The sequence below is a fragment of the Hyperoodon ampullatus genome, assembly GCF_949752795.1.
Source record: "Hyperoodon ampullatus genome assembly, chromosome: 12".
Classification (NCBI taxonomy): Eukaryota; Metazoa; Chordata; class Mammalia; order Artiodactyla; family Ziphiidae; genus Hyperoodon; species Hyperoodon ampullatus.
Genome location: NC_136925.1, coordinates 56,240,461 through 56,268,353, shown reverse-complemented (window position 1 = coordinate 56,268,353; position 27,893 = coordinate 56,240,461). Strand labels below are relative to the sequence as shown.

The window sequence follows — 27,893 nt, the reverse complement described above, 5'->3', positions numbered from 1 at the left end:
TATAAGGAATGGATCTTGGAGTTGCACGCAATCAGATTCTAACTTAAAAAGCAGTCGTTGAATAAAGACGAAGAAATCACAAGGGAAGGAAGAATTAAAATGCCAGTTAAGAATTAAAATGCCAGTTATTTTACTGAAGCATGATCATAGTGGTGAAACTTTTCAGATTATATTGCTCAACTGCCATGCTCAATTATAACAGCATTGCATACACCATCTCACAAGTAGTCACATAACTAGTGAGGTATTCGTATATCAGAAACTCAGTGATTCAAATACCAACTATTTCAGTTGCTAAACTCAGTACCTACACTTAGTGTTCTCTCTGATCATTGCATTTATTCTGGAGTGCCTACCAACGCAATGAATAGAATACAAATTAATAGAATTGAAGTCTTTCAAAAATTTGCCAACGACTTTGAAAGTTTTGGCCTCCATTCCCATATCTCCATTAGGCAAACACACTCTTTGGTTACCTGGCTATTATTCTGCCCAGCTAGGACCATGAAATCACTACTAAAAATTACCATAAGAAGCAGGACTATCATCACCCAGGGAGATGGATGGTGACTACCAGCAGCAATTTGATAATAAATAAGAGCAGCAAAAGGTAGATAATCAGGTATTAGGTACATGTGCAATTAAATGTTTCAATTTCAACAAAATTATATTTAGACACTTAAAAACAACAGTGGCTTATTAATTATATTATACATCTTATTTTAGAAGTAAAGAACAGGGAAGTTATCTCTCATCATATATACTTGATGGACTATGGCCAAATGACTGAGTTTACAATATTTACCCACAAGAAACAATTATAGTTTTCGCTACAGATAAGGATTGGGGTTTTATATTGCGGCCTCAGAGGTCCATTTTTTAAACTACAAATAACTGGCAGACTATCCACCTGCATAAACATTACTCCAAATTGTGATACAACTCTTGTCAGAAAATGTATTTCACACTGTTTAAGTAATACTCCTATTGAGTGGAGTTATATAAGACACTGCCAAGTTTACCTGCAGAGCAACACACTTCAATAGTTCTCACACAGCGTGAAGGCATTTATCATTATTTAAATATAGAAGAACAGGTTCCAATGTTTTTGACACTGTAACTGGCTTGTGGTAAACTGCAGTTAAGCAGTGTTCAGTGGGCTGTACTTATCCTACACAATTGGAAGAGACCTCTCATGCTGTTCCACAAAGTACTAAGGGAATCAGAAAAGCTCCAGGTAAAATGCCTTCCTTAGCTCTTACCCTGTGCTCCCATAACTCTTCAAAGTCAACCACAGCCTAATCTGAAAAAAAGATTAGCAATTAAAAGGGGGAAATATTTATGTGAGTATGTATGTATGTGTGGTCTTTTTTTTTAAGAAAATAAGTACATTTTTTCCATTATCCTTTCTGTCTTGTTCATGTGAGTGTCCAAGTGGAATGTTTACAAAATGTTTTGACACAGGCAAATATATGCTGATCTTCAGCCCTTGGACAAATATTGAATACATAGCAATGGCACTCAGGCTAAGTTCCACGTAAAGCAAAGTACTTCGAATTAGACCAACTATCTCCCATCTTGACCTTATCTCTATCACCTAATAGGGTCTAGAAACAAACTGCTCCAAGTAGAACCATTCACAAATCGATCTAGCCATTTGTTTTAAGTGTTCTTACTATTACTCAAAATCAGTAATGTGTATTAAGTATAAAAACATTTGGGGGGAAATGTTTTTATTGTTGTTAGTAAAATAGAAAAATATTCAAAAGTGCCATATATTATGAATATCCTATTGAATTTAGAAATTTGTAAAATACTAAACAATATGAATATCCTACTAAATTTAAGAACACATTTTTGATATTATAAATTAAAACATATTTAGGTTCAATAGTAATGAACTCAAGAATGACTAACCCATATTCAATTATCAGTCTGTTTTAAAGAATATGCTATCTTCACCTTAAGGTTCAAGTAAAAGAATTATCTTAAGACTCTTGTAAATGGAAGTGTCCATGAAAGCTGACTTAGTTATCTAAATAGGTGGTACATCTTTAAAACTAAAACAAATAAAGTAAAATAAAAGTAAAGCAAATTCTTCCTTTGAAATGAGCATAGCTCTTTCAAAATTAGACATGCTTGAGACCAGACTGGAATATACAGGGCCCAGAAGCTATGGTGAATCGAAGCAAATATTATATACATATGCTATGGAGGATGACACAGCTAAATTACAAAGGTCAGCTCTTATCATCAGTAGTATTTCTCTGTCACTCACTTCACTTCTGTTTGTTAATTTCAACATTCACGTTTCTAATAAACACGCATATAGTTTCTAAAGTGCAAAATCAAATGCACCTAAAGACTATTTAAGCAGCATTTGTCTCCCTATTTACGCCAGGAAGGCAATGAACACAAACCACTGGTTTGAAGAATCTAATACAACATGCCCAAAACGTGGCTTTTGGGAGCTGTGACAGTTAAACAACGGAAACAAACTTTGAGCTATATACAGCTATTTTCTAAATAAAAGTAAAATCTCCATTTTTCTGTAACTATTAAGGTTGGAAATTATTTGGGCCAACAACCTTAAGAAAAGAAAGGATGAGGAAGTTAGTTGTCCTCTATTCTTCTAATTTTGTTTCTCTTCCATTTCCCCACAATCCCTTTTTTATTTTTCTAATTTTGGTCTAGCTTTGCCATATATCTGTACCCACAGCAGAAAAGCAGAGCCACATTTAACAGAACCTACGCTTACTCTCAGAGGATACCTAAAACTTTGGCTGTGATATTAAAAACATATATAGTCTATCTAACAGACAAATTTTCCCTTTTCCTGTGCACAAACCTCAATTATAAACTCTTTTAATTTAGATTAACCATGTGCTGAGGTAATCCCACTCATAAAAATATGTTTATGCCTGGTATCTTTTGACTATATTTTATTGTTAGTAAGCATGTCTAATCTTCTCTGAGAGCTTAACTCTGATTGATTTATTACTGCAGCTTTAAAATGTACTGTAGACAATGACCACAAATCAGATTCTGGAGGTAGAAGTATGTTGCAATAAGATACAAGTATACAATTTTTAAAGGAATTTTCTATTAAAACACCTCCAGTTAATAATAATAAGTTAAAAACCAAATTATTAAAGTCACCTAAACAATTGGGATAAAGAAATAGCTTAAGTTCCTGTGGATGTTTATCCAGTGTGAAAAGAAGCCTGAGTAGAATAAAACTGTTCTTTTTTTTCATAAGAATGTGTCATTTAAAGAAAAAGTACACCAGTCAAATAAACCATTGTAATAATTGGTTAAATCAATGATGGCGTGTCTTTTTCTCTGGCTAGAGTAATCAAATTTGAAAAGTTACTAAAAATGTGAAATTTGAAAGTCTGCAGCCACTTAAAAATGCTAACATAGTGATGACCTTTCTCACACCTTCCACACTTCATCAAAGCCAATGCCTGGTGGCAGCATTTCATCTCAATAACATACAAGGAGACCTCACCTTTAATTTTCATAACCTCTCTGAGTGGGAACATTTTCAAAATTTAATTCTGAGCTTTCCTTTCTCCCATTGAAAATGAACCTCTTTCCTTAGAAAATAATAAACCTAAACTTCATCCTTTGTTCTCCCAGTTCATCAACTCTGTTTAACTTATCTGCCTCTCTGATCAGCCATACCCCACAACCCACCCTTCACTTTCCTGAACTGTTCTTTTCCCGATCTGCCTATTAAAATTCTTCTCTCCTGTTAGGCTCAGCCAAATTCCATCTTCTCTGTGAAACTGTCTCTACTCTTATGAGACGGAAATCTTTCTGCTTCACTAAGAATTTTACTTTATTTTTTATTGGAGTACAGTTGCTTTACAATGTTGTTTTAGTTTCTGCTGCACAACTAAGTGAATCAGCTATATGTATACATATATCCCCTCCCTCTTGGACTTCCCTCCCACCTCCCACCCCATCCCACCCATCTAGGTCATCACAGAGCACCGAGCTGAGATCCCTGTGCTGTACAGCAGGTTCCCACTAGCTACCTATTTCACACATGGTAGTGTATATATGTCAATCCTAATCTCCCAATTTGTCCCCCGCTTCACGCCATGTCCACATTTCCATTCTCTATGTCTTCATCCCTACTCCTGCTCTGCAAATAGGCTCATCAGTACCATTTTTCTAGATTCCACACGTGTTAATATACAATATTTGTTTTTCTCTTTCTGACTTACTTCACTCTGTATGAGAGATTCTAGGTCCAGTGACATCTCTACAAATGTCCCAATTTCATTCCTTTTAATGGCTGAGTAATAGTCCATTGTATATATGTACCACATCTTCTTTATCCATTCATCTGTCAATGGACATTTAGGTTGTTTCCATGTCCTGGTTATTGTAAATAATGCTGCAATGAATATTGGGGTACATGTGTATTTTGGAATTATGCTTTTCTCAGGATATATGCCCAGTAGTGGGATTGCTGGGTCATATGATAGTTCTATTTTTAGTTTTTTAATGAACATCTATACCATTCTCCATAGTGGCTGTATCAATTTACATTTGCACCAACAGTGCAAGAGTGTTTCCTTTTCTCCACACTCTCTCCAGCATTTATTGTTTGTAGATTTTTTGATGATGGCCATTCTGATTGGTGTGAGGTGATACCTCATTGTAGTTTTGATTTGCATTTCTCTAATAATTAGTGATGTTGAACATCTTTTCATGTGCTTCTTGGACATCTATATGTCTTCTCTGGAGAAATGTCTATTTAGGGCTTCTGCCCATTTCTGGAATGGGTTGTTTGTTTTCTTGATATTGAGCTACATGAGCTGTTTGTACATTTTGGAGATTAACGCCTTGTCAGTTGCTTCATTAGCAAGTATTTTCTCCCATTCTGAGGGTTGCCTTTTCATCTTGTTTATGGTTTCCTTTGCTATGCAAAAGCTTTTAAGTTTCATCAGGTCCCATATGTTTATTTTTGTTTTTATCTTCTTTACTCTAGGAGGTGGGTTAAAAAAGATCTTGCTGTGATTTATGCCCAAGAGTGTTTTTCCTATGTTTTCCTCTAAGAGTTTTACAGTGTCTGGTCTTACATTTAGGTCTTTAATCCATTTTGAGTTTATTTTTGTGTATGGTGTTAGGAAGTGTTCTAATTTCATTCTTTTACATGTAGCTGTCCAGTTTTCCCAGCACCACTTATTGAAAAGACTGTCTTTTCTCCCTTGTATATGCATGACTCCTTTGTCATAGATTAGGTGACCATATGTGCATGGGTTTATCTCTGGGCTTTCTATCCTGTACCACTGATCTATATTTCTGTTTTTGTGCCAGTACCATACTGTCTTGATTACTGTAGCTTTGTAGTATAGTCTGAAGTCAGGGAGCCTGATTCCTCCGGCTCTGTTTTTCTTTCTCAAGATTGCTTTGGCAATTCAGGGTCTTTTGTTTATCCATACAAATTGTAAAATTTTTTGTTCTGATTACATGAAAAATGCCACTGGTAATCTGATAGGGATTGCATGGAATGTGTAGATTGCTTTGGGTAGTACAGTCATTTTCACCACATTGATTCTTCTAATCCAAGAACATGGTATATCTCTCCATCTGTATCATCTTTGTTTTCTTTCATCAGTGTTTTATAGTTTTCTGAGCACAGGTCTTTTGCCTCCTTAGGCAGGTTTATTCCTAGGTATTTTATTCTTTTTGTTGTGATGGTAAATGGGATTGTTTCCTTAATTTCTCTTTCTGATCTTTAGTTGTTACTGTATATGAATGCAAGTGATTTCTGTGCATTAATTTTGTATCCTGAAACTTTACCAGATTCATTGGATTAGCTCTAGTAGTATTCTGGTGGCATTGTTAGGATATTCTATGTAGAGTATATTGTCTTCTGCAAACAGTAACAATTTTACTTCTTCTTTTCCAGTTTGGATTCCTTTTATTTCTTTTTCTTCTCTGGTTACCATGGCTAGGACTTCCAAAACTATGTTGAATAAGAGTGGTGAAAGTGGACATCCTTGCCTTCTTCCTGATCTTAGAGGAAATGCTTTCAGTTTTTCACCATTGAGAATGAGGTTTACTGTGTGTTTGTTGTATATGGCCTTTATTATGTTGAGGTAGGTTCCCTCTATGCACATTTTGTGGAGTTTTCATCATAAATGGGTGTTGAATTTTGTCGAAAGCTTTTTCTGCATCTATTGAGATGCTCATATGTTTTTTATTCTTTAATTGGTTAATATGGTATATCACACTGATTGACTTGTGTATACTGAAGAATCCTTCCATCCTTGGTATAAATCCCACTTGATCATTGTGTATGATCCTTTTTTTTTTTTTGCAGTACGTGGGTCTCTCACTGTTGTGGCCTCTCCCGTTGCAGAGCACAGGTTCCGGACATGCAGGCTCAGTGGCCATGGCTCACGGGCCCAGCCACTCCGCGGCATGTGGGATCTTCCTGGACCAGAGCATGAACCCGTGTCCCCTGCATCGGCAGGCAGACTCTCAACCACTGCGCCACCAGGGAAGCCGTGTTTGATCCTTTTAATATGTTGTTGGATTCTGTTTGCTAGAATTTTGTTGAGGATTTTTGTTTCTATGTTCATCAGTGATATGGTCTGTAATTTTTTCTTGTGTGTGATATCTTTGCCTGATTTTGGTATCAGGGTGATGGTGGCCACACAGAACAAGTTTGGAAGTATTTCTCCCTCTGCAATTTCTTGGAAGAGTTTGAGAAGGAAAGGTATTAGCTCTGCTCTATATGTTTGATAGAATTCACCTGTGAAGTCATCTGGTCCTGGACTTTTATTTGCTGGAAGAGTTTTAATTACAGTTTCAATTTTATTACTTGTTATTGGTCTGTTTATATTTTCTAATTCTTCCTGGTTCAGTCTTGGAAAGTTGTACCTTTCCAAGAATTTGTCCATTTCTTCTGTTGTACATTTTATTGGCATATGGTTGCTTGTAGTAGTCCCTTATGATCTTTTGTATTTCTGTGGTGTCAGCTGTAATCTCTCCTTTTTCATTTCTAAATTAATTTGAATCCTCTCCTTTTTTTTCTTGATGAGTCTGCCTAAAGATTTATCAATTTTGTTTATCTTCCTAAAGAACCAACATTGATCTTTGCTATTATTTCCTTCATTTCATTTATTTCTGCTCCGATCTTTATGATATTTTCCTTCAACTAACTTTGAGGGTTTTTTTGTTCTTTCTCTAGTTGCTTTAGGTGTAAGGTTAAATTCTTTCTTTGAGATTTTTCTGGTTTTCTGAGGTGAAACTGAATTGTTATAAACTTACCTGTTAGAACTACTTTCGCTGCATCCCATAGGTTTTGGGTTGTCATGTTTTTGTTGGCATTTATTTCTAGGTATTTTTTATTTCCCCTTTGATTTCTTCAGTGATCTCTTGGTTATTTAGTAGCATATTGTTTAGCCTCCATATGTTTTCGTTTCTTAGTTTTTTTTTCCTTTAATTGATTTCTAACCTCATAGCATTGTGTTTGCAAAAGATGCTTGATACGATTTCAATTATTTTAAATTTTCTGACGCTTGATTTGTGACCCAAGATGTGATCTGTCCTGGAGAATGTTCCATGTGCACTTGAGAAGAAAATGTATTCTGCCAATTTCAGGTGGAATGTCCTATAAATATCAATTAAATCTGCCTGGTCTATTGTGTCATTTAAAGCTGATGTTTCCTTATTTATTTTTTGTCTGGATGATCTGTCCACTGGTGTAAGTGGGGTACTAAAGTCCCCCACTATTATTGTGTTACTGTTGATTTCCCCTTTTATGGCTGTTAGCATTTGCCTTATGTATTGAGGTGCTCCTATGTTGGGTGCAAATATATTTGTGATTGTTATCTTCTTGGATTGATCCCATCCTTCCTTATCTCCTGTAACAGTCTTTATTTTAAAGTCTATTTTATTTGATATGAGTATTGCTTCTCCAGCTTTCTTTTGATTTCCATTTGCATGGAATATCTTTTTCCATCCCCTCACTTTCAGTCCATATGTGTCCCTAGGTCTGAAGTGGTTCTCTTGTAGACAGCATATATGGGTCTTGTTTTTGGATCCATTCAGCCAGTCTGTGTCTTTTGGTTAGAGCATTTAATCCATTTACATTCAAGGTTATTATTGATATGTTTTTCCTATTACCAATTTCTTAATTGTTTTGGGTTTGTTTTTGTGGGTCTCTTTCTTCTTTTGTGTTTCCCTCCTAGAGAAGCTCCCTTAGCATTTGCTATAAAGCTGGTTTTGTGGTGCTGAATTCTCTTAGCTTTTGCGTATCTGTAAAGCTTTTGATTTCTCTGTCAAATCTGAATGAGATCCTTGCCGTGTAGAGTAACTTGGTTGTAGGTTTTTCCCTTTCATCACTTTAAATATATCCTGCCACTGCCTTCTGGCCTGCAGAGTTTCTGCTGAAAAATCAGATGATAACCTTATGAGGATTCCCTTGTATGTTATTTGTTGCTTTCCCCTTGCTGCTTTTTGAATTTAATTTTTGTTAGTCTGATTAATATGTGTCTTGGTGTGTTTCTCTTAGGGTTTATCCTGTGTGGGACTCTCTGTGCTTCCTGGACTTGGGTGGCTATTTCCTTTCCCACATGAGGGAAGTTTTGAACTATAATCTCTTCAAATTTTTTCTCAGACCCTTTCTCTTTCTCTTCTTCTGGGACACTTATAATTCATATGTTGGTACATTTAATGTTGTCCCACAGGTCTCTGAGACTGTCCTCATTTCTTTTCATTCTTTTTTCTTTATTCTGCTCCTCAGCAATTATTTCCTGTCTTACTGGTTGTTTGGCCTGAGGCATCCAGTACTGGAGTTTGCAGGCAGTTGGGTAGAGCTGGCTCTTGGTGCCAAGATAAGGAACTCTGGGAGACCTCACACCAATTAATATTACCTAGGGTCTGAACCCCTCCCCTCCCCCAGCTGCCCCTCAGGGGTGCCAGTCCCATCCCAACTCCACTTTTCTTCCCCTCCTTCTTCACCCCCACATCTTACCTGGTCATTCAGGGATTCCTCCCGTCCCTTTAGGTGTCCGAGGTCGCCTACCAGTGCCCTGTAGTTGCCTAATTGTGAGAAGATGTGAACTCTGTGTCTTCCTACTCTGCCATTTTACTCTTCCACCCCACTAAGAATTTTAAAACATTTAAAATAATTTCATTAAATCCCTTTCCACATACATACTGCCTGTATTAATTTCATTGCATACATACATTTACGTTTTTCTCTACTTATATAATTCTGCAGGAAAAAAATTATGTCTTTCCCATCTTTGTATGTACAGTATAGAAAACTTTTTTAACTCATAGTACATGTTCAACACACTTTTGTTTAATGAATAAATTGGAATTTTTTTCTTTTCCCATTAGTATTATTATTATTGCTTTACCCATGATCAGAGTACATGTAAAACAGTTAAATAAGATGACCAATAACCTACTTTAAAAGTTGAACAAAGCATATTTATTCTGCTTTGTATACCTATGTAGAATTTTAAGAAATCTTCAATTTACAAGAAAGCCTCTTGAAGAATAAAATCTTCCTTTTTTTTAGTTTTCTAAAAAAAAGAGAGAAACAGAAAGAAAGGACTAGAGAGAAAAATGGTCAATTGTCATATCATTCTTTATACCAAAATTTAGCTTATTAAACATTTATGGTGCTTGAAGTAAGTAAACATCACTAGATTAAGGTCATGTCTTCGTCTTGGAAAAGTAAAGCAGTACAATCACTTTGAAAAACAATTTTCCTATTTCTTATAAAGTTAAATGTATATTTACCATGCAACCCAGGAATTCTACTCCTAGATAAATATGAGAAGTGAAAACATGTCCATAGAAAGTCTTGTGCATGACTCATATACAGCAAATTTATTCACAACAGCTAAAAACTGAAAACTATCTAAAAATCATCAACAGGTGTTAAATTTAAAATTGACATATATTCATACATCGTTAATTCCTAGCAATTAAAAGGAACAAAATATTGATGAACACAAAAATATGGATGAGTTTTACAGAAAAGTTGTTAAAAAAATAGAGGTTGTGGGCTTCCCCAGTGGCACAGTGTTTAAGAATCCACCTGCCATTGCAGGGGACATGGGTTCAAGCCCTGGTCTGGGAAGATCCCACATGCCACGGAGCCACTAAACCCGTGTGCCACAACTACTGAGCCTGTGTCCCTAGAGCCCGTGCTCCACAAACAAGAGAAGCCACCGCAGTGAGAAGCCCGCGCACCTCAATGAAGAGTAGCCCTCACTCACCTCAAATAGAGAAAGCCAACTCACAGCAGTGAAGACCCAATGCAGCCAAATAAATTAATTTAATTTAATTTAAAATAATAGAGGTTGTGCCTTTATGTCATACTGTAAATATTTTACAGTCATATGAGCCTCATCTTCTCAGCCTGATTCTCTAGAATGGTAACCATAAAACTAGTCCTCAGGGATCTCAGAAATAGTAGAGACAAAGTGAATAAAATGCCTGACACATAACTGGTAGTATCCCTTCGGTAGAACAGGAAAATAGTGAAAGCTTGTGAAAGTTAAATGGAAATAGGTTTAAACTCAACATACATATTTCCCAAAGAAACCTCATTACACACATCTACATAAATGTGTTTAAAATAGATAATTATCAAAATACATATCAGAAAACAACAGTGTTTTAACTGCAAGATGTCATTTAGGCTAGGGTTCTAAATAATGGTTACCATGAAGGTTAATTTTGGAAATAGTGTTGCTTTATCTGGCTTAATAGTTGTACTACAGGAAACCATGCCCAGAATACAATGCACAGTATAGAAAGATATTGGAAGTTATATGGTTTCTAGAACTTTATAGCACCATTTAGTTGAGTACTTGTCAACCAGTTTCCAATTAAAATTATAAAATAGTTTATTATTTCATTTAGCTCATTAATTCCTTCATCAATTAAAATTTGCAAATAAGCAAAACATACACATCTCGGGAAAGAGATATTATTCTGTTAACTCCCACACATACACAAGAAGGCTAATCTTAAACAGCTGTCTTTTTCTTTAACTAAATTAACAATGCTTATTAGACTCTGGCTTCCAGATGCAGAACAACATTTCACGTTAATATGCCTAGTTTCTGACCTAGAAATAATGCTAAGGAACTCAGCAGGAAATCTGGCCTCCAGATACTCTTATCTTGGGAGATAGAGACAAAGGAACACGATTCTCTGAATTACTTTATTGTGGAGTTTTAAATGCTCATTAAAACATCATCAAGGTCATCTCTATTTCAAATATGTTACCTAAGTTTCAAACACGATGCTCCCAAACCAAGCTGGAAACCTAAGACTGTGGGTGGCATAATGATGAAATATAAAGCTGTCTTTTGAGGTGGTTACTAACTGTCCCCACAGAAAGAACAGATAGAAAGAAGAGGAGGTGTGGTAAGGTTTAAGCACGGACATAGCAGGTCATTTTGACCTGGATGAATTTCAAGTGTTCCTCCCATCAAACTAGACTGAGAAGTATCCTCAGCCTTGGTAATCCCTGGGTCTCGGACCCTTGAGGAAATGGTTCTAGAATTAACGGCTTTAAGATTATTCTAGGGCAATTTCCCCTTTGTATCTGGCACTCTAAGTGCCCCTCTGAGCCAAAAAAAGGGACTACCTGCAGCTGGATGCCTATGTCTGAGATTTTCTAGGGTGAAAGATGAGGAGGTCTCAACACGATCCCTCTTAAAACCAAAGTCCATTGTCTTAGTCACCTCCTTCAGCCCAGCCCCCTCCTTCTCCGGCCTCCACAGCAATCACTCTGCCATCTAATCCCAGAAACATGTATCCAGACAAAAGATCCTATTCTCACCAAGCTTTTTCCCCTGAGCTTGAGACAAAAGAAATATTCTAATTTTACTCTTTAAAACAGAAAGGCATTCTCAGCACTACATAAAATACTTAATTTTCTACAAGAGTTTTCATAATAAAGTATAGAATAAAAGAAAGTTACAAGAGAAAGCTACAATTACAGCTTAAGTTCCACAAAGGTTTTATAAAGACCTACTGTTAGAGAAAACTCATGCAAATATATTTATAATCCATAAGTTTTATCTCATTTTTATACAATAGTTGCAACTACACGAAGAAATATTTTTGAATGATTTCAGAAAGGAAAAAAAAAAAGCCACCATTAAATCAAGCAATGGAGTTTAACAGAATTCCTCTATACAACAACTATGTAAATCAACAGTAGTTTATTTGAAACAGAACTGAAAGCACACATAATGCATTTTAATGCAGAGTGTACAAAGACACTAAGATCTGTAATTCTACTAAATGTCAACGATACTGTAACCCACTTATTGTGGAGTCAGATATAATGAAATTCCATTTATAGTGAAGTAGAATGGAAGTTTAAAATTACATCAATGGAATGTAATGCATAAAATATAATTCCAGTAATGGTGAATGTCTTATTAGAAAGAAATCTTAGTGAAATTATGATTTCACTATAAGTCTACAATATCTCTCAAAGGTGATATTCAAAATAACATTAGATTTTAACATCAATATTTTACTCAGTGAATTACAATAAATTCAGTTCATAATTCCCCAGTATATGAAACCATATACAAGTCTACCAAGAAAGACAGAAAATACATGTGTATTAATATAAAACAATACAGTATACATATTCTAAGTTGTGTCTGGTCATATTTATGAACAGAATGTAAAAAATGAATTAGCACTTCAATTAAGTTATGGAAGGAATAAGAATTATCTTAAACACACAGATAAAATGAATGGATGTTTCTCTCTGGAGAACATGAGAAACCACCATTTTTGACTGAATTTAAAAACCTGTTATAGAGTATCTATAGAGTCAGTTTTCAAAAATCTTAACCCTACCCTTCCTAAATATTGTTATAATGCTGCAATTTTCTTTTTTTTTTTTTATTTTTTTTTTATTTTATTTTTTTTTTTTTGGTAGGCGGGCCTCTCACTGTTGTGGCCTCTCCCCTTGCGGAGCACAGGCTCTGGAGCACAGGCTCAGTGGCCATGGCTCACGGGCCCAGCCGCTCTGCGGCATGTGGGATCTTCCCAGACCGGGGCACGAACCCGTGTCCCCTGCATCGGCAGGCGGACTCTCAACCACTGCGCCACCAGGGAAGCCCTGCAATTTTCATATTAGCTTTCTCCTTTTAAAAATTGCTACTTTCCATACTAGAAAGAAGAATTTATATAGAACTGAAATGCACGTCTGGGATTTAGAAAATCTGGGATTCTATATCTCCATTCTTATTTTTATCAGGCTAAGTCGTTCATTTTAAGTATTGACCCCAATGTTACTCCAACTGTAGGAGTTCGCTGCTATATACAACAATACTCAAAAGCTTTGTGTGGAGGCACAGAAATGGTGGTGAAACAATAAAACATCCTAGATGCCAGATGCTACACAAATGTAAAGCATATGATAGCAGCATGGTGGAAAATGAGGCTGTAATTAAGGCTATCAGAAAGGATTTGATTTTATCTCTCCATGGAAATCATTATAACTATGTTATGCAGTTACTTAAATTTAGAAATTTCGTTTATAGGATCTGCTCTATCTTAAAGTTATACTAGCTAATCGCTGTACAGAAATTTTTAAAGTGTTTAATATTAATTCCCAGTTGTAGCAGAACACCCAACTTGAAAGAAATTCGGTAGTATGCTAATAATTCTATAGTTGACTGCAGAATTTTTTTATTATTTGATTTATATTGTCTTTTCAGTCACTTTACTCTTTCTTCATCTATGAATAATACACACCAAGAGAATAAAAATTAGAGTGGCAAGCCTCTTTTCTAGTCCCTTTAAGTAATCTCAGCTGAAAATATTGCCCAGGCCTGGTGAGTTCACGTAGAATTCAATCCCTAGCGCTTCAATTGGTATTACATAAAATGAAGAAAACACATCTAATTTCAACAGAAATTCCTACCCCTCCCACAGTCTCAGCTCATAAACACATAAATGAAGCAAGACAACTAAGAAAAACTTCACATACATAATATGATGAATATTTTTACACTATACGTAATGATATGTGGGACTAACGTTACAGAAGTGATCAGACGCAGGTGGATTCATACCTGAGGACTTGGAGGAAACGAGCTTTTAACTCCGTTTTAAAAGTGCAAGAGAATGTAGGGTGTTCAAAAGCAGGGTGTGTGAGGAAAAAGAAAGGTCTTGATGGTTCAAAGAGCTTAGTACAGGCAGAGAGGGTGAGAATTACATTTTTGCAAAAATGGGTGAAAACAGATTAATTCGGAAAAAGTAAAAAAGGAATCCTTTCCAAGCTTGGAAAGTGGGAGAGTTAGGAAGGAAAGTGGTGGGGAACTTTGAATATTAGTGTCTATGATATATCTAAAATGATAGCTGGTAAACATTTTAATCCTTTGTATTATAATTCTCATCTAAAAAGACCTCACATATAGAAAAGTTCTGACTAAGCAAAGAAATATGCATTCCTCATCCAAAGCTTAAAAATTGCTCAGCTCTCACTGGAATATCCTTATGGGGAAAAAATAAGCATCAAGAGCAAAATAAAGTATTCTAAAATATTTTATTTATCACCTAAGTGGCATTGACAATGCAATACCCTGTATCTGTACACACTGTGTTACAGTATTTTTTGAAATGTATATCTTATAAAAATATTCATTTCAACTATGAAAGCATTAGGAAAAATAATACATGTACAAAAATTTTTAAAGGCAACTCTTTTAGTCTGTCCAAAAAGAGTGGCTTCTTCATTTTAGAAGTTTTATTGTGTGCCTACTATATACCAGACAAGAGACAGAGCAGTAAATAACAAGCCAAAAAGCCCTATTATTATGAAACTTAACATATTAATTTCTAACCATCACATAGCTGAAGATCTTGGAAGAGGAACTAGTTAATTATATGCCCTTCTAGCTTTCTGAAATAGCAATAGCTCTTGAAGTTTGTATAAGATTGGATTGGTCGTTCAAATTATTACATAGCTGAAAATCATAAAACAAGACGGATTAATTATATACATGAACCAATTTTGACCTAATCTATGGAATTACGTTCAGAAGAGCCTGAATGCAGTCATTTGCTAATTCAAAAAAAAGGGGGGGGGGGGGGCGGACTTCCCTGGTGGCACAGTGGTTAAGAATCCACTTGCCGGGCTTCCCTGGTGGCGCAGTGGTTGAGAGTCCGCCTGCCGATGCAGAGGACACGGGTTCGTGCCCTGGGCTGGGAAGATCCCACGTGCCGCGGAGTGGCTGGGCCCGTGAGCCATGGCCGTTGAGCCTGCGTGTCCAGAGCCTGTGCTCCACAACGGGAGAGGCCACAACAGTGAGAGGCCCACATACCGCAAAAAAAAAAAAAAAAAAAGAATCCACTTGCCAATGCACGGGACACGGTCCGGGAAGACCCCACATGCCGTGGAGCAACTAAGCCCGAGTGCCACAACTACTGAGCCTGTGATCTAGAGCCCGTGAGCTAGAACTACTGAGCCCACATACCACAACTACTGAAGCCCGGGCGCCCAGAGTCCATGCTCCACAACAAAGAGAAGCCACTGCAATGAGAAGTCCGTGCACCATGATGAAGAGTAGCCCAGGGCTTCCCTGGTGGCACAGTGGTTGAGAGTCCGCCTGCCGATGCAGGGGACACGGGTTCGTGCCCCAGTCCAGGAAGATCCCACATGCCGCGGAGCGGCTGGGCCCATGAGCCATGGCCGTTGAGACTGCGCGTCCGGAGCCTGTGCTCCGCAACGGGAAAGGCCACAACAGTGAGAGGCCCTCGTAACGTGCAAAAAAAAAAAAAAAAAAAAAAGTAGCCCCTGCTCGCCGCAACTAGAGAAAGCCCGTGTGCAGCAACGAAGACCCAAGGCAGTCAAAAATAAACTAATTAATTAATTAATTAATTTTTAAAAAGTAGGGATCTCCTAGAATATGGAAAATGATCTGAGAGGGCAATGTTTTGTCCAAAGGACCTAAAGTTAAAATTTCAGATCCTAGATGGATAGGAACTTTAGGTTAGTGTTGCTTTCTTAGCACGTCTTAGGTAGCACATATTAGGAAGCCTGTGGATAAAATCAGTTCTTGAAAGTTGAGTGAAAAATATTTTATACCAGCTTGAGGAAGATAATAAAGAGAAATAAAAAGTATTTTGAAGAATTTTTAAACATATCATTGTCTGTATACAAAGTGCATCTATAGCTACTTGCAAAACCAATAAAGATAGGATATGTATTTTAAATATTTCCTTTCCATACCAATTTACTTTTTCTGTGTTACTGGGAGATACATCACAAAAAAAGAAAAAAAGAAGTAGAAGGAAGATGCGCCACGGTTTTCAATACACAAGAACTAAGTGTATTAAGAGCTACTGGGGGGAAAAATCAAAGAAAGGGAGTGAAGAAAAACTTTATAAACCAACAATGTCTTTGACCAAACCTATCATTTATTATAATACAGAGTAGTAGTATTAATAATACTATTTGTATGGAACATTTTATTTAACTCTTATAACAACCCCATGAGATAGATTTGAACATTATGTTCTCATTTTTTTAGATGGAAATTGAGTTTCAGAATAGTTAAATGACTGAACTGTTGTTTAAGGTCACAGCTTTAGGAAGAACTGGAAACAAAACCTGTATCCTGGAGTTCCAATTACAAATCCAGTGATTTTTCCAATTTACCACAGTGAAACATTAAATAGTTGTACATTACATGTTAGGCATGATTGAAACTTTTTGAATAGGAAAAGGGCCTACAGGAAGTGTTTTGTCTGAATTAATTTTCAAAATCTGATATTCCCAAGTTTAAAAAGCAGGTTTCCCTAGAGATCTGTTGGGGTTACATGATTTCCTGAGGTAGTTTGGGGTTTTTTTTTAGTAATTTACCATTAGACTTAACACATAGGTAGACACACTAAAAATTCTCCCTATTCAGGTTGATATTAAATAATGTGTTCCAAGACTATTTTTCACCTTAGTGAATAGAGAGAGTCCAAATTAAGAGGGTCTATCTTGAGAGCTTTTCTACAATCCAATTAGACTTTGCATTGAAGACCATCCTGAAATTAATTTCCATTGTGTGTCAAACATGCTGAATTGTCATCTCTACCCAAGCTGATGTTAATGAAGACAAGCTTCACAGGCTGAAAATAATAATTAATCTTTATGAAGTCCTTATTATGTGCCATACATTTTTCTAACACATTACATATATTAAGTCTTTAAAAAGTAGTTTATCAATCCCTAATAAATTCATGTCCAGAATTGAGAAATTCCTTTAAAACGTTTATTATACCATATTTGAAATATAAAAAGCCACAAAGTACTGCTAAAATTTCCATTCTGTTGCCTGTTTAAATCACTTCTTACATTCAGCTACTAACATAACTATTACCTAATTATAGGACCTTGTGTTTCTTCCTATCTCTATTACTAACTTGTTGTGTGACCTTGATAGAATTCTTCAGTCACCCTGCAGTGACATAAATAGTTTACCATCTATAACCTCTTAGGGTCTACTCAACGAAGCTTTTAGAATATTTTGCTCTTCTTAAGCTAAAGGGGTGTCATTTGCACTGCAAATATCATTTTGAGCTTTGTGATCAAATAAGAAGAAGAAACTAGCTAATATTTACTGATTAACTGCCAAGTATTTTCACAAATATTATCTAGCTTAATTCTATTTTACTAATAGGAAATTTAAACTCTGTTGACTCAGGTTTTTGGTCTCAGTAAGAAAATACTTTCCATCTCCCAAGTTTATACTTCTTCTGCTATTCAAAGTTATCTTCAAAGCAGAGGAATGTATATGGAAATTGAAGACATAAAGAAATATATGTTATAAAGAACAGACTTGTGGTTGCCAAGGGGGAGAGGGGTGGGGGAGAGATGGAGTGGGAGTTAGAAGATGCAAACTAGTATATATAGAATGGATGAATAACAAGGTTCTATTGTGTAGCACAGGGAGCTATATTCAATAGCTGGTGATAAACCATAATGGAAAAGAATATAAAAAGAATGGGGCTTCCCTGGTGGCACAGTCGTTGAGAATCTGCCTGCCGATGCAGGGAACACGGGTTTTAGCCCTGGTCTGGGAGGATCCCACATGCCGCGGAGCAACTAGGCCCGTGAGCCACAACTACTGAGCCTGCGTATCTGGAGCCTGTGCTCCGCAACAAGGGAGGCCGCGATAGTGAGAGGCCCACGCACCACGATGAAGAGCGGCCCCCTCTCGCCGCAACTAGAGAAAGCCCTCACACAGAAATGAAGACCCAACACAGCAAAAATAAATAAAATAAATTAATAAACTCCTATCCACAACATCGTCTTAAAGAAAAAAGAATATAAAAAGAATGCATATATGCATAACTGAAGCACTTTGCTGTACAGCAGAAATTAACACAACATTGTAAATCAACTATACTAAAAAAAGAAGCATATGTTAATAAGAGTATTTTTGTAAGCTAAGCTATGAAGTTCAGAATAGCGAAATACTACAACACAAATTCCAATTAAAATTGAATTCATACATTTGTGTTTTCAAGTATATGAGCAAATACCTTCATTAACAACCTCAGCTGAGTTTGGTATACCACAGTATTGGAGAAAAAAAGTGCTGCTTTAAGCCAGAAGACACCATGACAATTTTTAGACTTAATTCATTTTTCTTGAGGCATTTTGAAAATTCACATTGATTGAGTCCCTACTAGATGCTCTATGTTTTTTATACTCCTCACAACAAACCAATGAGATGAAGCAGCTACCTGAAATGACAATTGCATGACTTTGTGTTCCCCTTCATACTTTCAGCCTTATTCAGTAATTGAAAAAGGCATAGCAGGCAATAAGCCAGAAAACTGGGGTAGCTATACAGGCTTGTGGAAAAATATATCGGATGTGGCAAGCTCGACTAACCTTATTTCCTCTTTAGAATAGGACCTTATATGTTACAAGCAACTTAAAAAGAATTACCCTTAGAGTTTTAACGGTACAGCTACCAGACTGAAAAATATAATGATCCAATTTACAGTTTATTCTGTGGTCCACAATCATTTATCAAGGCAACTAGACTTTTCTGCAAATTCAGAATTCGGGAAATTTTTAGATTCCCTTATTCTATACTTTTGTTTATAAAACTGAAAATCTAATGATTTAAAAAAACAAATCACATTGGAATATACTAAATATATTAAGTACTGTGAGAGTGTTAAACTATAAATGGTACATACATACACATCCTCTCAAAATCTAGGAGGTTTGCAAAATTTTCTCTTAACTGAGAGGTTCAACTTCAAATAGACCTCTTTAAATCTTTTTATGAAGATGCCAGTGTTCTATACTTTTTCAGAAGGAATTCTGAGATTCACTCTGCTCTGATTCTTAGGTGTAACTATTTGATTCTTGCTCTTTTCATTCACAGACATACACAGTGACTATATTTTAAAGAATCTTTTGTATAATAAATATCATTATGTTTCTAGCCTGCTGAAGTAATTTCTGTAAGGTAACTCCAGAAAAGCCAATAATCAATTAATACTTTCTCACAGTCTAGTGCCCAATAATCCAAATCCTAAGAATTTAAAGACTAAAATTTGATGAATACTTTTAAATTTATGCATAGTTTTGAGTAATGTGTGTGTGTATTTCTGCATAGTTTTAAGTAGTGTGTATGTGTGTTTAAATGAAAATGAGTTTTGAAGATTACACATTTTATTTTTCTTATTCTTACATAATACCTAGTGAATCTCCAGTTTCAGATTAGACTACTAACGTAACTTAGAAATGAAAATACAATTTTTGAGGTATTTTATAAAAGATAAGAAAGGATCTAAAACTCCAAAAGAGATGACAACTTAGGATCCATAAAATCAGGAACAGGAACATATTCTAATTTCTAATTCTAAAGCTAACACTGGAACTTGTGTTTGTCCTTGACAAATTTCTCCTTCTTTAAAATGAGGATAATTATATTAACCTACTAAAAATTTTTGCTATGTAAATGAATGTGTTAACATTCACAATGCACTAGATACTATTCAACCAATCTAAAGCATCTGGCAGTCAAGATGCAGTTAAACAAAGAGCCTCGGGAAATGGCACAGCCCAGTGGTCAGTTGAGAGGACCGTACAAGGAGAGACATAGTTAACATTGCACAAGGTGCCTTTCCCAAGTGCCAGGCACGAAATAGTTGCTCAGGTGTTCATCATTCAGAATTTGCACAGATGAACTTGCTATTTGTATTAGATTAGTCCTGTTACAGAAAGCGAGTGTTATGAGTAATAAACCACTAATAGACTACCCTCTATGATCTTTTTCTAAATGTCATGTGCCAAATAGGATAAAGCTCCCATATTAAAATCCACATTCAAGATGACTGGAAAAACACTCTTTTTTATTCATATTATACATCTTTGGCAGGCAACCCCCTAGCTTTAACTCACCATGTAAGTTTAGATTATGTCTCAAAACTATCTTTAGATAGTAATTATCAGTGGCTTTTAATAAGAAGAAAGATTTAAGCAAAGTTTTGCCTTTCATATTTTCTAAAAAGTTACATTTGTTAGAATCATCTCTTCGAAAACCATATTGTATTCACAATCAGGGTACTATAGGAGAAAAGAAGGAAGGGAGAGAAGAAAGGAATGAGGGAGGAAAGGACAGAGAGAAGGAGAGAGATTAGAGAGAGAGAGAGAAAGAGAGGAAGGAGGGAGGAGGGAAGGAAGGGAGGAAGGGAGGGAGAGAAGCTATACAATTTTATTCACTTAAGTTTGTTCTAAATGACAGAACTTAGGCCAAAATTGTGTTACTTTATTCCAAAGGTTACTACAAGACTTACAGAGACCCTTAAAGAAGTTATAAAAATCGAAACAGAGCGTAGAATAAGTTTCTGATTGTAAAAATAGGTAACATTTCAAAGTCCATTTCATAAAAGTCATCAGATCAATATATTATTGTGTCATTTTTAACAATAGTATCTAAACTTTAGCTCTGATACTGAAATGAATAATAAAAAAGAGAACTCCAAGGTACACATATATCCACGTAGGATTGTGGATAATTTTTGTTTTAACATGCACATTAGTTAAAAATACTCTAAGAAACCTATGAAATCTTTCTAAGAACACTAGGACAAAATAAAAGGATATGTAGAAATTCCTTGCACTTGAGTAGTTTTGAGGTATTGATATTCTTTTAATCATGGAATGGAAGTGAGATGCCAAGAGCAAAAAAAAAAAAAAAAACAGAAAAAAGAAAAAGAAATTTTACAAAGACACATCTGAGCTTCCCAATGGTAAGATTGTTGAGGTGGAATACTCTGAAATGGAGTCACTTAAATATGCTCTATGAATAAAAGGTTTGGGGCAGGAGATGAATTTAAAATAATCCTACATTTGTATTACTGGTTTAGTCCAACGGATAAGAGTCTGCTTGAGATGAAAAATATTAATTATTATTTCATTCATTCATTTAATTCTACTCAAAACTCTTCAATACCACCCATCTGACTTAGATTAAAAGGCAAAATCTTTACAATGATCTAGTCTCCTGTTACTTCTCTGTCCCTTCTAATTGTGCCTCTAGACCTTTATAAGCCTGTTCCCTGTACCCAGAGTACCCTTCAAGCTGATATCTGTATGAATCACTCCCACATCAGTTTCAAGTGTTTGCTCAAGTGTGCCCTTCTCAATGAGGTCAACCTTTATCACTATTTAAAAATAGCAACCATCCTTCACTCCTAGAACTCCTGACTCCTCTTACCCTGCTGTATTTGTCCAGAATCCATCACCCTCTACATTCTACACAATATAGGTATTCATTTTATTACTTATTCATTATATATTCATATTTCTGTGTCCTCAACTAGAATATAAACTCCATAAGAGCAGGGATACGTGTGTGGGTTTTTTTGTTTTGTCTTTGGCTCTCTTTTACTCACTGAACATATTCATTCATTAATCAATGAATGAATATACATAGGCCCAACCCCACCAATTTCCTGCTCAAATTCTGACCTTTGAACTCAGTCTTACCAATGGGTACAGCCCAGAATCTGTCTTCTTTCTGTCTGCCTGGTATACACTGAGCCTGGCATGAGTCTTGAGAACCATGTGCCAATTGATGCCATCTTTCTCTAACCTCTACCTTGTTTTCTCATTCACTGCAACTAGGCTTCTGCCTTAGTTCCCGCTTAGCTACCCATTTCAAAGTTGTGACTCTACACAAATCCTAAACCCCAATCTTCTAGATTAGAAACTAAACAATTTTGCCATTGACAACATTTTCTTCCTGATCTTTTCCACTGGGTCTCCAGGTGCTAAATAAGGACCTACTGCAAACTAGACAGATGACCTGGAGTCACCTTTTTTTTTTTTAATTATCCTCTTGGAAACTCTTCCAGACATGTTCCACCCACATGACAGAATTAGCTACTGGATAGCTAATGCTGACCGGACTCAAGTGTGCATTTGATACATCCTTGGGACTCTACAACTTAGACAGCTAGCCGCCCCACAAGTCTTGTTATGCATAAGCTAGGTTGAAGTTAGTTTTCCCTATTCTGGACCCCACTAGACCTCTATTCCTCCTCTTCCATTGTTGCCCACAATTGTAGTTCCATAATTCTAAAACAGATTATGAAAGAAGATATGAGACCTCATATAAAGTTTAAGTGAATTTCTTTTTATATTTCACTGCTAAATATATTTGGATTAAAAGAAAGAACAATGATTCAGTCTCAGAGGTCCACATTGAAAAGTCTAGCACATTAGTCTCTGTCAATGAATAAGCAGTATTTATTAAATGTACGAATAGAAAAATAGTGGCAGTGATCTGCTTTAGATAAATGGGAATGGAGAAAATACTAGGATGTGAAATCTACCAAAAAGTAAACTTTTTTGAGTAGTAGCTATTACAATATAATTGTAAGGTGTCAAAATTCCAAATACTACTTCAGAAATTCTTATTTAAATAAATCTGTCCCATAAAAAAACAAATTCATGTTTTTCTTACAGCAGTCATATCTGGGTAGAACTCTTGCGATATCTATTTGAGCTGTTAAATAATTACATCTGAAGAAGGTGAAGAGTGTAGTTATTACAGTGAGGTGACAGTTATCCCATCTCTCAGGAGCTACAGTAACTGAAGTATACTAAGAAAGAATCGGCAGAGCAGGCACAGTTCTTTCATAATCCCTAGCAACTCTTGATACAGATTCAGTTCATCACTCTGTAAGAAATCTTAGAAGAAAAATATTTTAGGAATAAGATATATCAGCAATTTGCACATACTGATATATCAGATTTTTGAAATATAATATCTAATATATGTCATTTAAAAAAATTCTAACACATCCATAATATGATAGTCGATGTTGAATATGTTCTTATTCTTAGCCATACATTTATCTATTATTAATCATTTTTACCAAACTAGTAGGCCAGTATGTAGTGAACAAGCCAACAAGTTACATGTGTAGCAAAAGAAAATATCAAAAAAAAAAAAATCAATTCCAGCTTTACTGCCACAATAAATCCCCTGAAAAGTTCTCTGGTAATTTATAAAGTGTTCTCACATTTTATAGCATGGGATGTTTTAGAACTGTGCAATTTATGGTGATGTGGAAGTTCCATATTAAATTTTTAAGTATTCTTGCCAAACGTGAGTGAGGATCGTCTCAAACATGTTTTTATTTTAAATCCCAGAAGACATTTAAAAACACATTTATATTCATTTAATACTTTCTTGACATTTTTTAAGAATTCAGAAGTTCAAATACAAGTATGCATTCTGAAAACAATAGAATGTAATACTAGAATCTTGGACTTGAAAAAGGACTTGGAGACTTGATGAGTCTTAACTTCCTCTCTGTAGAGGCATTCAGTCCTAAATCATCTCTGACAAGCTGCACATCTGATCACTGCATGGACATTTCCAGAAGCTGGGTGCTCCAGCACAACCCAGTTATTTCTGAAGAGCTCAGAATAGGGAAGGGAGAGGAGAGGGAAGAGGTTTCCTCCCATTTTATTTAACTCAAACATTCCTCTTTGTCACACTCTTCTATGGATCCAAGTTCAGGCTTTAGAAAGAATATTTTAGTCTCCCTTCCAAATAACAACCCTTCTAAAAATTCAAAGATATATCTTATGATTTCCTAAGTCTTTCTTTCTCCAAATTAACAGTCTTTACTTGGAATAATTCTCCTCTGAAAATCTTTTCAGACTTCTAACCATTCTACTCTCCCTTCTCTGAATTTACGTCCATTTGTCAATGAAGCACCCAAATGTATATTAAACAAACAAACCTATCCGCTTCTGAGTTTTTATAAAAGTGAGTTAATTTTTCTGTCACTATATCATACTATATGTTCATACTGAACTTGCTGCAATTCAGACTGCCTTTCTCATCCTGTCTTTGTACTCATTCCTGTACATATAAAGGAGAAAACAAATTTCCAGAAGACAACAAAATGAAATTAATATCTGGATACAAATAATAAAACCAACTTCATGTAGGTTCTATTCATGGACCAGGCTATAGAGACATTTATAGATTCCTGAATCTGATATTCACCAGCTTAGCTACCTGAATCAATTTTTGACCACCTGCAGTTGTCATATGCTTGGATTTTATTTTCCATCAAGCCATTACCAAGACAAATGAACATAAGGAAACCTCTGTCACAGCCCTAAAAACTTCTTTCTGAATTGACCGTGATCCACCATGCAATAGTCTTTGGAAACTGTTTTCAATCAGTGGCAATTTACCTACTATTACATTTCCATTTCCACATATTATTTACAGATGTGAGGAAAAGATTTTTTCTGCTGCCTTGCTGAAATACAGAACTACTTTGACTACATCATTTTTCCATTTTGTCAATCTTCAATTTAGTTAAGGAATTTCCTTGGAATATCTTTCTTGCTGAGTCAATGCTATTCATACTACAATACAGTGTGTTCTAGAAACTACACAAGGTTTCAAATAAAATAAGTTTTTAAAAATCTGATTAAGTTTCTAACTTAGTTAAAACATCTGAAAAAGTTTGATTTGTGTCAACATTCTTAGTAAACTGGCACCATACTATAAGGGAAAACATAACTCATTCTAAACAATTAATTCTTGGTCAGGAAGGTCAGTGCTAGTATAACTGAAAAGAGAAAATTGATAACAGCCGAGAAAACACCTCTTCAATCAAACTCATATTCAATGATCTTCACTGAGAGCTTGCTATAACAGACTGGCATTGAAAAGGAAACATGGTCTCAAAAATTAAATGGAAAGAAACTTTGGTACTATAAAAAGGGAACTTTAGCATAAAGTTCCTTATAAAGTTCCCTTTAGCATAAAGCAATACTAGAAGTCCTCTTAGTTGTTAAAAATTAAGTTATTATCATTTGCATGAACTTAAGAGACAGCTACTCGAAGCCCCAGGTTCTCAATTTGTCCAACAATAATAAATAATGGCTGGAGGTGAAATAATCTCACGTATATAAGGCATTTTAAAATTATAAAGCACTATACAAATTTAAGGCAATATGAAATATATTTTATGTAGACTTTTAATATTAACAGGTTTTAACCATTTATCCAGGCTCTAAACATATTGCAAATAATCTATAAAATACACAATAATTGATGTTAGAATGCAGAATATAGCAGTGTATAGTAGACTCTGCGCTATAGTTATTTTGCATAGAATTCCTTATTGAGTATAATGTTCAAGTTATCACTCAACAGAATGGCAGTATAAATTCTCCCTTCTGAATTCACTTCATCTTGTGCCTGGACCATAGAAATCGCAGTTAATTTTACCTCAAATAAACCTGGGGAGGGGGGATGGGAAGGGAGAGAGAAAAAGAGAAAAGGGGGATGGGGAGCACACTATGGAAAACTGTCAGGAACCCACTTGATCCCTGCTCTGCATGCTTTCAGCTTCTGCCCACTCCAAGTGAACAGAGGATTGGTGATCTTGGTCTCTTCACTCCCAGCTGCCTAACATTATTAAAGTATTATGTATTGTTAAAACATATCACATAATTAAGTAAAGTTAATATTTAAAAGTAGTATTTTTCAAAACCAGCTACCAAAGATATTCTCAAACTCACTCTCATAAATTCTGTTAATTAAGCCACATTGACCCCATTTTACTTCTCAAAGAAGGAAAAGCAAAAATAGAAAGAAAAAAGTTTATAGTGAACTTAAGGTCACTTTCATTCTAGGAATTTTAATCAAGAGGTTATTATTATAGCAAGGAGCCTAGAGTGCTTTTTCTACTCCTTTTAAAATAAAATAGTAATGTTAGACATGCTAGATTACAAGCAGAAAACCTATCAAAACTGTTAGACATAGCTTTATTCCAGTTAACTAAAAGAGGGATAAGTATATTTCAAAATTTTGGCAGATTTAGCCTCATCAAAACTGTCAAAAGCACTAATCTCCAGATTTTGTACTCTTAGGGTAAATATTTTGATATTTGAAACCAAACCTTAAATATTTAATTTTTAAAATTTGATACATGTTTTCTAACTTACAGAAAAGATTTCTGAAATTTTGTATTATAAATTATTTTTTAAACGCTGCACATGTGCTTCTTTTAAAGTTCATGATCATAAAGTAACTCTTCAAAGTCTCCCAAGAGTTCCAGAAATGATATGCCTATAAACATTAAGGCGCTCTGAGGAGTATAATTTGAGTTGCATTAAGCGCAGCTGTTTCCCGAAGTCCCGTGAAGGGTTTATCTGGTCACTGTGGTCTTAATTAAAATACTAATGACATAGAGGTCTCACCTGTATTTAAGCAAGCGGAGACATTTCACTATAATAAAATAGGATACCTAAAATAAGATATGGGTAAAGAAAAGGTGAGGCTGGAAGCAACACTGCCATGAAAGAAAAAAATCCACATGCTTAACGCCTTTACAAACCCCGTTCAAAGAGTTGGAAACAAAGTCCTTAAAAAAAGGATGTATCAGCTGCCCTCGCTTAAGTTCCAAGACGAACCACAGATTGGGAAAGCTCTCTATGTAGGGATGGAATCTAACTGGGAGAAACTTTTTAAAAACATTTAATTGGTTAAAAGTTTGCCTCTTGGAGAGATTTCGGAAATCAATTTGCAGGAGGTATAGTGATAGCAAGTCCGCTTAGAAACGAATGAAAGATGAAAAGCGCTTCGTGTTCTTTTGGGGGAGTTAGGCAGTTCCCCCTACACTGTGAACTCAGGGAGTTGAAAGTGAACTTGCATCAAGCTTAGCCGCTCTTGCCCCAAAGAGCACTCCTCAAGGGCAAAGCAAGAAAGGGGTCCCTCTCCTGCAACTGTGAGAAGAAGGGACCCGTGAGGGGCCGCGGGCCCCGACAAAGGGTGTTATCTGGAGCCCGTGCCTCGACTGTACCTCTTTGCTGATGCGCCGGTGGCTGCTGCCGCTGCTGCTGCTGCGGACGCTGCGCCTGGCCGTCCCCGAGGCCTCCGCTGAGCAGCAGGACCAGGAGGACCCCGGCGGCTCCAGGCATTGCGGCGGCCCCGAGCAGATCCACTTCTCAGGAGCCGGAGTCGCTGCCGCCCGCTCCCCTGGCCAGAGCTTGTGAGCCGAATGAGCCGCAGCTGCTGGGTAAGGGAAGGAGACAGCCCCCGCCGGCCTCGGGTTCGGCCGGCGCCGGAGCGTGGGGGGAGAAAGAGGACACACCCCCTCCCTCCCCCTTCCCGGGCCCTCGCCCCACGGACGTCCCGGCCCAGGCCCTTAAAGGGTCCTCCGTGAAAAAGGCCTTTCCTACTGCGGTCCTTCCGTCTGAGAAGGGATTGGCTTCATCTGTTAGCTGAACTTCAAGTTAAAGAAAGTAATTGATATGAGGGCAGTTTGTGATCTTTAAAATCCCTCCACATGGAAGG

General features: G+C 36.2%; 1 protein-coding gene across 2 annotated transcripts in view; it reads right to left on the bottom strand.

Moving 5' to 3' along the window:
• Nucleotides 1-27,517, bottom strand: part of LAMA2 (laminin subunit alpha 2) — a gene marked incomplete at its 5' end in the record, with an annotated part of 604,254 nt that extends 576,737 nt beyond the window's left edge. For both annotated transcript variants that reach the window (XM_079716968.1, XM_079716967.1), the window contains one exon: nucleotides 27,400-27,517. In XM_079716968.1, coding sequence (XP_079573094.1) covers nucleotides 27,400-27,517 — 118 coding nt within the window. The remainder of the gene's footprint in view (nucleotides 1-27,399) is intronic.
• Nucleotides 27,518-27,893: the final 376 nt, after the last annotated feature.